The sequence below is a fragment of the Solanum verrucosum genome, unplaced genomic scaffold, assembly GCF_900185275.1.
Source record: "Solanum verrucosum unplaced genomic scaffold, falcon-dt-bn FXZP01000093.1, whole genome shotgun sequence".
In the NCBI taxonomy this organism is placed as follows: domain Eukaryota; kingdom Viridiplantae; phylum Streptophyta; class Magnoliopsida; order Solanales; family Solanaceae; genus Solanum; species Solanum verrucosum.
The window spans coordinates 1,802,357-1,816,512 of NW_026020065.1; the positions used below are offsets into that span (position 1 = coordinate 1,802,357).

The 14,156-nt window shown below is 31.4% G+C and overlaps 3 protein-coding genes across 3 annotated transcripts in view; all 3 read right to left on the reverse strand.

Moving 5' to 3' along the window:
• LOC125823682 (BI1-like protein) overlaps positions 1-14,156 on the reverse strand; it is a 176,173-nt gene that overhangs the window by 93,152 nt on the left and 68,865 nt on the right. The gene's annotated exons all lie outside the window — the stretch shown is intronic.
• LOC125823659 (glutamine synthetase, chloroplastic) overlaps positions 1-14,156 on the reverse strand; it is a 110,294-nt gene that overhangs the window by 44,418 nt on the left and 51,720 nt on the right. The gene's annotated exons all lie outside the window — the stretch shown is intronic.
• On the reverse strand, positions 10-2,653 carry LOC125823632 (uncharacterized). Its single transcript, XM_049502977.1, has 2 exons — positions 581-2,653; positions 10-493 (listed from the first exon to the last, which is right to left on the reverse strand). Exons 1-2 carry the CDS (start codon positions 2,636-2,638, stop codon positions 62-64), a joined length of 2,490 nt encoding a protein of 829 aa, XP_049358934.1. The 5' UTR covers positions 2,639-2,653; the 3' UTR covers positions 10-61.

Consider the following 14,156-nt stretch of genomic DNA (forward strand, 5'->3'; position numbering starts at 1 on the left):
GTACAACATTATTGCCTTCCATTGATATACATTGTTGATGCAACAACTGTTGAGGCTTCTATCATTCATTTTCACCAGCCAACAACTTCATTGCAGTATCAACCAGTGAGTGGATTGTCACGCTGTGTCGATTCATTCCAACTGTTCCTGAGAAAACATTAAAGCTCTCTAGCTCTGATGTTGTTTCTATGATGTACTCGAGCTCTGTCTCCATTCCCAGATTTCCCAACACTTGAATGTTTGTTCTTTTATCCCTCATCATCCAGATTGACAACTCCATGACAAACCTCCTAATTCTTGGAACTTTTATTGATGGATGTTGATGCTTCCTAAGAATCTCAACAAGTTTTGCAGCCAATTCAGATTCTTGAATTTTCGCGCTTTGGAACATGATGATTGATTCCTCTGGTGTTATAAACTTGAATATATGCGCGCCTAGTCCCATCATTACTTCTTGTAACTTGTGTTCCTCTGTCATGATTGCTTTGAGTACCTGAAATGGTTATAAAGTTATGTTTATTTCTGGTTTGAGAAATTCGATTAAGTAGGAACTGAATGAATAAGTTTTTGTGGTACTTACAGTTGGTCCTGCAGAAGCAAGTTCCCTCAATTCTTCAAAGTAGCCTTCTCCACTGTAGACACACAAGTTTCTCAGGATTCTTGCTGCATTTATTCGAAGCAATGGAACTTCCAATGCTTGGACAAGCTTGCCAGTCACCTTCAGTTTCAATATCCTATGGCAGTTGTTCTTGCTTTCAAGTGCCAGCATAGCTAAGGCTTCTCCTGCTGCAGTTCTTACATGACCATGATGATTTGACATGGCCTCCTTGAGGAAGATATTGCACAATTCCTTAAGGATTCCACCGGTGCCTCCAATTCTCTCTGTTGCATCTTCCTCCAATCCCAAACTTTTCAAGATCTCTATTCCCAATTGTTGTAAAGTAGGGTGTCCCTCTCCGTATCTTAATATGTCTCTGATATTGCTAATGGTGAAGACTATTTCTGAAATTTCTTTTCTTAGCTCCTTACCTGTGGCGCCTGCTGTGCTTACAAGCATCTTCACGACCTGGAGAGACCGTTTTAGCGTTAATATTTGTGTTGGTGTGGATGATTCCTCTCTTAGTAATCTCTCTCCTGCTTGTGTGAACTCTATGATTTTGGGCAGAAGACCTCTAGTATTGCCAATCTTCCCACAGTTGTCGTGGTCGCGAGCAAGTTTCTTCAGAATGAGCAGCCCCAAATGATTGAATGTCCAAAATCCATAGTTCTCATTGTCAAAGATGATCCTCTTTTCACAGATTTCATCACTGGCTCCAGTTGGCATCCTGCTGATTTGAAGAAGTGAAGATATGGACTCCATAGCACCAGGTATCCCCGCAACACGAAGAGAATTTTGCTTTTTACCAGTAATCTTCGATATGATCTCTGCTGCTGATAGCCTCAACTCTTCTTCTTGGATGTCTTTCCAATTCAACATCTCAACCAACCTCTCCATTACTATTATGTCTGTTCCAATCTTCTGAAGGGTGTCATAACAATATCGTGGACTCGTAGCAAATTTTCTTAGGATTTGAGCACCAATAAGCTGTTCATCTGGTGAGCTAGAGGCTAGGAGTTCCATAGCAAATGAAACCATGTCCATCTTAAGACCATCAAATATGCTCCCATTAACACATCTTGAATAAGCATCATAAAAGAACCTCCTAACACAAGTCATACCTGATGGCCCCAATTCACATTCTTTGTTCACCTCCTCCAACAGTCTACAAAAGTTGATCTTCCATTCCCAATATGCTTTTTCCAAGAGAAAAAGCAATGCCTCCGTGAACGCGAGGGAATAGAATATAAGTAGAGCACTTTTCCTGTTCTTCTTGTCGGTATCTCCTTTGGCCACTTCACCAAAGTTCCTCAAAACAAGCTTCATCAACGAAAGCACCAAACATGCTGTTGCAGATAATATTTGGAGCCAGTACAACATCTTACTAACATTTCTTGCTATGAACATCCATCGCGCATATGGAAGCAGAGGAACCTCTGAACTAGTCCACATTCGTGTTGGCACCCTCTGCTTATCCCATTTCCCACGAGCTGTCTGTTGTGAATTCCTTCCAATTTCCCTACTGCTTGCCTTTGTAACATCAGAAAAAGGCTTGAAAACTGCTTTTGCAGCCTTGACAATGCTCCTTGTACTTGATTTAATCGCGCGAAAGCTGCTGATCCCCACATCAGCAATAGACCATGTTACCTGATGCTGCCACTCAAGCTCATGACTCCTACTAAAGATTCTTGTTCCTTCAATCAACAGAATAGTTGTTATGACCCAAAAGTCTGTTGTGTCTAAAGTGATCGCAAAGCCACCAAGAAGCACAACTGTTGCCCATATGAAACCAAGTGTCCCTAGTCCAGTTGCTGCCTTTTCCAACACTGCTAGCCTTAGAGCAAAAAGAGTAATCTTTTTCTCCGGTGCACGAACCACTCCCCTTTTCGGAGAAACAGAATTTGATGTACTGCTATTCTTTGTCTCAATTGTACTATGAGGTTCAAAGATAGTTGGAACACCACTTTCTGTTAAACTTAACATCCCATTTATCTCTAAATGAACACTTCCTTCACTCTCTATCGATGATCTACGATCCATTTTTCAATCTCTTTTATCGTGTTGTTGTGTTCATAAAAAAAAATAGTTAGAAATATATATAGGGAGAGAGGGGAAAGTGAGCTTAGAGTACACGTTTTTGTGGAAATGAAGAGGAAAGACAAACGTTAAGTTGTGTTTCTTTCCGCTATTATTTCAAGGAAAGTTAGTTTATAAGTTTCTGCTGCTTAAGTTTGTTTGTTTTGGCTGCCCTGCTTTTAAGTTTGCCAACATGCTTTTCCACTTATCGTCGAAAAATTATATTGTATACTTCTAAAAACTCTCAAAGGAAATTCATGACTTCGCTATTGTTGATAGACCGACCCAATTCAGAATATTTTGGAAGTTGGTCGGTCAAGATAGGCACTTTCCCCTTCACCCGAAAAATTCACAAATAGTCAATTTTGAAAAGGAGTTAGTACTATTTTTGAGTTTTACTTGTGAAATTTGAAACTCTAAGACGCCTCCTTCAACCTAATTAATCTCTCACAAAAATCAATATAGAAGGTGAAAGAAAATTTCAATAATGGTTACTAATAATAGATACTTCATCCGTTTTTAATTTATTTGTCTTGCTTTTATTTTTTAGTCCGTTTAAAACAGATTTTTCTTTTTTCTTTTTTACAACTATTTAGTTTTAACTATTCATATGTCATGTATAAGACAACAAAGATTAAAGGACATTTTGATACATTTACATCTTTAGTTCAAGACCACAAGATTGAAAACTTTTTTTTTTATTCTCTTAAATTTAGTGTCAAATAAAAAATGAGACAAATAAATTGAAACGAGGAATTACAAGAATAATTGACTGAGACAAAAATAGTAGGAGTAGCTAAAAAATAAAATTCAGAAAGCAACCTTCAACCTTTCCCCCTAATTTTGGCTAAAGTAGTTTCCCCTCTATGTAAAAGTAATAACAAATTCTTACTCCTTTTTTACCAGATTTTTCTTTATCACAAGGTTTTTCTTGTGGAAAGTAGACTTTACAGATATGGCAGTTCAATAACAACACTAAGGAAGTTTTTTTCTTGGTTTTCATTCGGTGTCCGAAGCTCACATTGAAGCTCTGACTAAATTTGAATCGCGCACTGTAGGACCCATTCGGAGGTAGCGCTCCAAACAGGATATAGGAAGTTAAGTCAATTAAAAAGTAGCTTGAGCCTGCCCATGATGATGTAACAAGTGTAACTTTCTTGGAGAACAAGTTATTGTAAGATGAGAATTAAATTTGTTAGCCATTCATTGATGATCCAATACATCATTGTTTTGAAGTATGTATTAATATTGCGATAGTTCAGTGTATTAAGTTTTTATTAGGTAAAGGAAAGATCAAATTATTTTACCTATATTATACTCAATTTTATCATGTATTTTATAAAAGGTTATTTTCACCGTTTAAATTCATTGATTATATTTGGGAAATAAATATTTAAAACATTGACAAAGATATTCTCAATGTATTCGCAAATTGGTTAGTATTCTCTTATTATTATATTATATTATATTATATATATTCTATAGTTTGAGACTGAAGCAGACACCTCTATATCAACGTACTTGTTTCAGCAAGGATATTGTGGAAATAATTTTTTTTATTCTACTTTAATTTAATTAGTGTACAATTTTTTTTGAAACTATGAGACTCACTTTAGCTATTTCTTTTAGTTTTAAATTTATATTCTTTAGTTATGTTTTATTACTTTGAATGTTGGTAATATTTGTGTAAATTTTATAACTATTTTGAGTAAAAAGTCATTTGTCGATGAAGAAAAGTACTTTAATTATGGACATCCCAATGACTAGGGGTGTCAAAAGAATATGAAAAATCGACCAAACCAACCAAAGCGAACCGATTTATGCTATTTTTTCAATAAAACCGTGGACTTTTATTTAAGTGTATAGCCGTCCTGAACAATTGGAATGGTCTTTTTAATTTAAGAAAAAAAATCAAAAAATTCCCGAACCGAATCGAATAACCTTACATGTAAATATATTTTATATATTAACAATATGTTAAATTTAATATATAAATAATATTTTATAACATTTTTCAAATATAAATATAACTTAGGTCCTAGGTCTCTGGTGACTAGACGACTTTGAGTCTTTGCTCTTTAATTAGCCTTTACTTAATTAAGTTTAAAATTAAAAGATACTACTTAGATACTCTATCAAACAATACAACAAAACCTATCCAAACACTCCTATTAAATATTTAATATCAAACAATATGGCAACAAGGTTTTACATTCTTGTCTTTTTGGTGAAGAATCAAAGTGTTTCTTCAAGAACATATTTGTCAAAGAAATATATTAATAGTAGTATATTTTGAGGTGATATTTTAAAAGTGAAAAAAACCAAAAAAATTAACCGAACCGTACCGATACCGAATATAAACCTATATGACTGGAATGGTTTTAAAAAGACTAATTTTAGTTATATATTATAAAATATCTGGAAAAATTGGGATGGTATAATTGTTAAAAAATAACCGACCGAACCGTACCATTGACACCCCTACCAATGACCTCTTCACATTAGATTTGCGAGAAAAGATAATTTACCACCACACAAATATATCTTATAATATATTTTAGAGCAAAAATTTAAATCATTTAATCAATATCACTTAAAATTTATCAATATTAATAATATTTATCATATATTTTTTTTACACTTGATAAAATTGATTTAATATCGTTTTTTAGGCCACGTCGATTAAAATACAAAGCTAGTGGTTCAAAGTCAAGAGAGATTTATCGTTAATGTCTCTTAATGCATTTACCCAATTTGACATAAAAACAATTAACTTAATTGGGTACTGTTTTAGGTTATTTCTATGATAAATTGAGCATAATTTGACTAATTAATTATGTGATTATTAGTGAAGATCACTTAGATATGGTCATAATGTGCAAAACAGGCAAATGAGCTGGTCTTCTGGCTTGCAAGACTGGACTATACAAGAAGTCTAGCTTATGTGTCAAATTAAAGTCTTATAATTAATGAGTCACTTTTTAGTATATCATAAACAAATTATATTACGTATTTAAATACATGCAAAAAATAAAAATAAAAATAAAAAATAGAGATTCGAAAGTTGTTTTTTATTTATGTCCAACGAAATAAATAACTAAAAAATTTACATTTGTCAAGGGAGCGTGTAGTGGTTGAAATACTACAATTTAAAATCATAGTGTCACGAGTTCGAATTTCAGTAATTTTTTTTTGTTATGGTTACGTACATATATAGACGTGGGGAGATGGTTATGCTAAAAAAAGGCTTAGAAGATAAGTGAATTATTCTACTTGATGGCTGCAGTTTCCATTTGTTTATGCGTCCATAATATATATACATATTACTTGTCGTCTAATAAACAAATGATTTATTTTTGTTTGGGTCATTAAAATTGGTTGCTTGTCCAGCTTTAACAACATCCAATAATTAGAAATTTTCAAATATAAGCAAGAAATAAGCATGATCTGGACATTACTATGTAACTCAATCATTCATCAATTGTATGGATGTATTGTTGTTTATCCATTGAATAGTCTCCTAATTAATTAAAAGAAATATGATAGTAGTTAGTAGTCATTGTGTTGACAGTAGTAGTTGACGGTGATAGTAATTGGTGTTGGCGGCTAATAGTTGTGGTGGATAAAAGTGATAGGTGGTAGTGGTGAATGACAACGGTGATGATGATGATTGTCGGTAATTATTAGTGATGATTGTGATAATAGTGGTTAATGGTAGTGAGATACAAATACTAACTAAATTCTATCATATTTGTATTAAGAAGTTGTGTAATATCATTTGTTCCATCATTTACACAAACATTACATTTATTTGAATGTTAATTATTATTTTCAATAATTTTAATATATATATGTTTGATGTGATACACTCGTTCAATATATGTACACCAAATTAGTTAGATAAAAGTGCAAAAGCCAATATAAAACACCAATTTACTCATACAACCCAAAGTGATCAAGCCATGAAGATACTAATATTTGGAATACAAAATACGATACACAATATTTGTTTGAAATTCTTAAAAGATAAGATTGGGTAAATATTTAGAAGATGTTCTCATCTCATCTAATTGCTTGTACTTATTTAAAAGAATATGCATTCGTCAAATATATATGCATTCTAAGTTTTTCATTTTTTGATTAAATAAGGAGTTAAGGATAAAAAAAAACACATTTAAATTTTCCTTATTTTTTAGTCTCTTCTAATATGGCTGAAATTGAATTCTTTCAAAGCTTTTTGATCACTATGTCATGACCCGCCACTTAATCATACCAATTATTTATAAAATTGTTCATATGGAAGCATAAGTATGCTAGCCTTGAAGATTCTTGGAAAAACTCTAGAATAACTTGCAAGAATTCTTGAAAGACTTTAGAAATGAGTGTTTATTAGTAAACATGTAGGGACTTGTATATCAATTATTATTGGCAAAAGTATTCATTATCCCCCTGAACTTGAAGCTTTTTATTCGGTGTACATCTAAACTATATTCCGTTTTAATTACCCCCGAACTTGTTTATTCCTCCATCGCGTACACCTTTATTGTCCACTTGGCGTAGAAATTGACAACACACTTTACTAGGCGTGTGAGAAAGTGATTTTTTGCCACATCATAAAGCTACAAAGGTAAAAACACGTAAAATCTCCATTTTTCTTTAATATTAGGCATATTTTAAACGAAAAATAGGGCAAAATGTAAATGAAAAGTAAAGGAAACAAAGATTAACGCTTACTTGGAAAGAATTTCAGACAAATTTGAAATTTAATCGACCAACTTCACGTCTAGAAAAATCCAAATCCAGAAGGATTTCCGCGAAATCAGCCCTTATTCAAAATAACTTTTAAACAATGAATTTTAAATTTAAGAAAAACTATCCAATGAATAAATGACATGTAGCATTTTACCTAATTATTTTAACTATTTTAAAATCTATTTTGCAGCACCCTATCCCCTCCCCTGCAACCCCGCATCCTCTCCTGCAACCCATCTTCTTCAAGATACTTTTGCAGAAACAACCCCAATTCCCACCGATTTTTTTTAATCCAAAATTAATTTGTTTTATTCCCAACAATAAAAGTCTTGTGCTGGCATTTAATCTGAGTTCTCCAGTACTAAATCTTAATTTCTTGAAGATTTTCGGGTTTAGTCCGAAAGTTTTAGTGAGAAGCTTAGTCCGAAAGTTTTAGGTGAGAAGCCTAGGTGAGAAGGTTTGATATTTATTTTTTGCCATATTAATTTATCTAGGTGGCTATTATTTATCTAGGTGGAAATCCACATCACCACTTTTGCCAGCTGTCGCGCGCGTGTAGTTACAATAGGAGCAAGTGGACAAAAAAGGTGTACGTGATGGAGGAATAAACAAGTTCGGGGGTAATTAAAACAAATATAGTTTAGGTGTACACGGAATAAAAAGCTTCAAGTTCAGGGGGGTAATAAATCCTTTTTGCCATTATTATTTGCATCTTAGCCCTTATGTGTGTAGTATAAATAGAGGGACATTCATCCGTAATACAACCAAGCAAGGATCAATCAAATCTTCCAAGTCTTTGAGTAAAAGTCTTATTTGAGCTCACGGCCGTCTTAACCACTAGGCCACTAAAGCCATCGTTTGGGGCCCCATATTTTTGGGGGACCCAATTTTAAAAAAAAAATACTTATACATATTATTTAATAAAAAAATTATATTTATTTTTAAATTTTTTTAAAAAAAACATGTAAGAAGTATATATAAAAAATAACCGTTAGTTTTCCCACTTTTCCAAGGGAATGAAACATTTTTTGAAAATAATTTCCTTAAGTGGGAAATTGTGTTTCCTTATTCATCTCCTAAAAATTTGACCTTATATTTTTATTTACCTTATGCTCATCTTTTTTGTTCTCTATTTTATTATTTTTATCCTCAATATTGAGCTCTCTCCTACAATTTTTTTTGATTTACTATTGCTTACAAGTTAAGAAAGAACAAAATTTGCTTTTGAGTGTCTTCTTCAAAATCTCAAGCAGTGCATCAAGCAATCATTATATTGAAGGAACGCAACACTAGTTCGATATTGTTATATCAACTTATCAATTTCGTGAGCCAGGTTTTATTATTCCAACTTTATTTTATAATTTTTCTTGAATTAAATTTGTTATTGTTGATATTCTTAGTTAATAAGTATATATATTCTTGTTTTAGTTATTATTAAGAGAAATAATACAAGTAGAAGATAATGATTTAATGAAAATACTCAATCAAATAAAAAGACTTGATTCTTTTCCTCATGCATATATTGGTTATAGAATAATGTTAACAATTCCTGTAATTGTTGCCTCGGCCGAAAGAAGTTTTCTGAAACTAAAATTAATAAATATTATCTAAGATCAACAATGTGAGATTGAATCATTAGCTATATTATCAATTGAAAAGGAATTAATAAAACAATTCGATTATAAAACAGTAATTAATGACTTCACATCTAAAAAGGCTAGAAAAATAGATTTTAAATAAATATATACATGATTAATTTTTTTTGAAAAAAAAAATATTACGGCCCATCTTTAAGGTTTGGCTTTAGGCCCCCAATCTTGTTGAGTCGGTCCTGTAATGAGCTTGCAAGATTGTGAAAGATTCGTGAGTGAATTGTCAAGTGCCGCACGGTGTGCTTAGTAGAAGTCTAAGATCGTGACAACTAGGTCTTGATGGAGACCATCCTCACTTTTACCAAAGGTTTTGGTCGACAGTCAAAGACTCAATTAATAATTAATAATTAATTTTTGAAGATAATATGTCATATGGTCACTCAATTATGGATATTTTTCTCAAAAATCATTCGATTTTGGTTATTAACTCAAAAATTACTAAACTTACAAAGTCATTCAATCTATTTAATTGATTTTCTTAATTAAATTTTGCTGACATAAATTTTTTATTTCCAACCAAAAGTTTTTTTAAAAAATCCTTTTAAATCATTTAATAATTCACCCACTTAATCTGATTCGCTAAAAATATGATATTGACCCTTTTATTTTACCTTATTCCCCTAAATAAAATTTTTAAAAATAGGATAAAAGGAAATCACATAAGAAGTTCATGTTGTTGTTGATTGTCAACCTTAGCGGTTCGAGAAAAATTCTTGTTAGGATTTATGCAGTTTTGATGATTGACAAAGAAAGATGAAACACGTCAGTCAATATGGTCCAAAGGTACACTATCACGAGCAGTTGAATTCAGGATAACTTTTAAAATGAATAAAGACAAGAGTACAGAAATTAAGAAATATAATGGATAATGCTAATTTCGTGAAAAAACTCAAGGAAACAAACAAGTGATGAATTGAAGAGAAATAATGAATGAGTTTGATTTGAAGAAGGAGTCTAAAGAGGCAAGGAGATTGAATTGAAGATGGAGTCTAAAGAGGCAAGGAGATTGAATTGAAGTGGAGTCTCACTTGAAGTAGAATTCTTCAAGTGAGTGTTGAATTGAAGAGTTGGAGTTCGACTACAACACAAAAGAATCAATAAATTTGATATGAAGGAGTCTAAAGAAGCAAAGAGCTTGAATTAAAGGAGTCTCACTTGAAGTAGAACTTTAAGTCAAGAGAGTTCGAGTCAATGTGGAGTTTGAAGTGTAACTCTTTAAAGAATTGTGCTTAATTAGAGATGAAATCATACAGAATACTTGTGCACTTACATAGCAAAAAGAACTATTGAAAAATTGACTTTGCAAGTGCTACCAGTGAATCGAAGGAACACATTAAAAAGCATGTTCCTATTACAGAGTTTATGTATTATGAGTTCTTCTTTGTGATTGAGTCTTGATGTAATCTTAGTTCAGTGAGTTATAAATTGAATTAAGAGTGTTGTCTTCAAGTTAGGTTAACTCGAAGAGTTGGGAACACATATCTTGGGAGGTTTGTGTTAAAATTTAGGAATTAGAGTTAGTTCCTAGGATTGTAAGAATTGTAATCTGAATTCATAACTATTTAGAGTTAGTTTCTAGGATTGCAAGAGTTGTAATCTAAATCCATAACTTGAAGTTTAGGAATTAGAATTTAGTTCCTTAGGTTACAGAATTTGTAATCTTAAACTGTTGAGGCTCATTGAATTAGTGAAGTTGGAGTTAAATCATGTAGGGGTACAGGTCGTGATTTTCTACACCTTTGGAGCCGGGTTTTTTTCACATAAAAATATTATTTTTTACTTATTGTTCTTACCGCTTTGTTGAAACATGTTAGGCAACCTGTTTCACACTTAAGCGAAAAGTTAAATTAGTAAATTCCTAGGTCGTGCAGACTATCAATCTCCATCATCAAAACCTCAACAAACACCATTTTGTAAATTTTATTATTTTTTGTAATAATCAGACTAAAAGGGTTCCTGTCAAACAGTTCAAGAAAGAATATTATATCAAGATTCAGAAACTAGTGAAGTCTTAAAAAAGGTATATTTGGTTTTTTGGACGAAAAGTTAATGAGGAAAATCATAAAGTTAGAAAGAAAAGTCATGGAAATGGCCTTAAAGGTTAAAAAAAGAGTAGAGAAATAAACAAAAGAAGGCCATAAATACTGGCCTTGCCTTTTCTCTCTTATAAAATTAAAAACTCATTATTTTAAAAGAAAATTAGGATAAAATAAAAGCGGAATGATTTGGAAAGCCCTTATATTTAACTTTGTTTGTAAGTTAAATTTTTATACTCATAATTTTATCCACTGAATCCTTAAACTTATCAAAACACAATATTTTAAACATTTTTCTCATTGGATGTATATTTGTATAATACACTCATTTTATATGTGTAATTCCACGTCATTTTTATTAACCTATGATATTCACTGCTTTTAAAAAAAAATACTTTGCACATTCCATAAATGTTAAATAATATGTTCATCATATTTGCTCTCAAATTGAGTGTCAAATTCATGTTAAATAGATGAATTTCTTGTCTATTTAACTTTAATTTCACACTACAAGTTCAAAAACACAAAACCAACAAATTTTCATCACAATTTTAAATTAATTTCAAAAATTCACAAAACTCATTTATTGTTCCTCAAACTTCCTCAAGCTTATCAATGAATTTTTTCAATGTTTCAATACCTAATATCACTCTTTACATTATTACATACAAGATTAAAAAATATTCACGAAATTAAAATTATGGAAATGAAAATATGGCAGAGCGAACAAATAGCCAGAAATGGTATTAATTTTACAGCAAAAGGGAGAATTTTGAAAAAACATTTTTACGGGTAGGGATAAAAGATTGGGGGTGGGGGGGGGGGGGGGGTTGAAGGTTTGGAAGAAGATAGCTTTTTCCTTTTCTGTTTCCTTTTTTAAAGCTTTTTCAATTTTTTTTTAAATTAAATATATTTTAATGTAAATATTCTGAATTTGTTTGCTTTAGAACACGTCTAGTGACGTTCACTCATCAATATTAATGCCACATATGTTCGGTCAATGGTCAAAGAGGTTTAAAATATCGTGTTTTAGTGAGTTCAAGGGTTCAGTTGGTAAAGTCGTCAGTATTATGATTCAACTTACAAATGGAATCAAGTACAAGAGTCTCACAAGTCATTTTGCCTAAAATAAAGGACTAGTTTCAAATACATACAATAAAGTAATTAGTTTACAACAAATATAGTCATGTTTTATTTACATAAAAAAAAATAGTCAAAAATCATAGGAAATATACACCGAGTATACAATATAGCTTGTCAAAAGTTATAAAAATATACACTGACTATACAATATAGTTTACTTATACATTATATACTGACTGTACATTATGATACACTAAAAAAGTTTTTAATATAGCTTAACTATACATGAAGTATACATTGATTAAATATGAAGTATTCAATAACGATTTAATCTTGATCAACTCAAAATTGTCTCTAAATAGTTCCAAATTTAGATACAAAATCCTCTTGATTTTGTGAGTCTTTTGATATATGAAGCGAATTCACAATTTTGGTACGTTGAATTTGAAAAAGAAAATGAAGAGAATGACGACGACGACAAAGGGGGAGGGGGAGGAGGAGGAAGAAAAGGAAGAAGGAGGAGAAGGAGAAGGAGAAGGATGGGGAGCAGGAGGAGGAGATGATGAAGGAGGAGGAGAAATAAAAAAGTACTTTTTATAATTTTTATTTTTGACTTAAAAGCTACTTTTTTAAGTCAATCCAAACGGCCTTTAAGTCTTATTTTTTATATATATAAATATTGGTGCTTATTCCACTCATTAAGGTTACCATGTATTCTTTACACGTTTTTCATTGTTGACGACAATGACATTAGGACAAGGAGGTAAAATCAGATTTGCGACCAACACTTCTTTCTTTTCTCTATAATGCTTGCCGCATCAGGTATGTCTTTTATAATGTCTCCTTGATAGATTATTGTGTTAAATTCATGATGTCCATAACGTTTAAGCTTACCAGACTTTCAATTAGATGTGTCCGGATCAAATCGTGATGATGATTTCCTGCAGACATACTACTTTCAATTAAATTTTCTCTCATTTACCTTCTTGATTGATAAATAATGAGGCCTAGGACTTGCTTTCTTAGATCTGTTGAATTTACTTTGTCTTCACGAATTAGATTTGAACAAATATTTGTGGGTGACTTTAGTTTTAATCGATCGTGTGTGCAATTTCCAATTTATTACTCAGGCAGAGTGAAATGACTACGCTCTTCTATCACCTATCTTTTCTGTGATATATATTTTGCATTAGCACTTATGAAGTAGACACTATTTATTGAGCTAAAGTGATTAGACGATTTCTGTTGTAATTTGAGTTCATAAATGTTTTAATAAAAAAAATGTACATCTAAGTCGATTACATTGATTCGTTTAGGTAGGGGTGTACATGACTGAGTTGGTTCGAGTTTTTCAAATATCAAATCAAATCTTTTGTGTCAAATTTTTAAATTTATAAACCAAATCAAACTAATAAAACTCGAATTTTTTCGGGTTGTTCAACCTCAGATTTTTTCGTGTTGGTTCAGATTTTTTAAATACCAAATCAAACCATTTGTATCGAATTTTTAAATTTTTAAATCAAATCAAACTAATAAACCTCGGATCGAGTTTTTGAATTTTTCTGGTAAAGTATTCTTTCAAACATATAATTAGCTTGAGCTCCAAATATTTCTTTAGTCCAACCAAAATACAAATATCTAAGGTGTTTCTTAAGAAAATAACACAAAACATGAGATGAGTGATGACACTAAAATATTCAATAAAAAATAATAATGAAATCGTATAAAAAAATATTGCTAATTGATAAGTCATAATGAAAATGATCATAATTTAAAAGTACTAAATCATAGTAAAATAAGTCTAATAAGTATTAGTTACATGATTAAATATTTAAGGAAAATTAAAATTAGGTTGTCATTTTAAATGTCTAAACCAAAAACTAAAGAACAAATATTCAAAATTATTGTCATTCTTAGAGCATGTTTGGCATTGATGTTGGGAAGTCAAAGTTATTACTT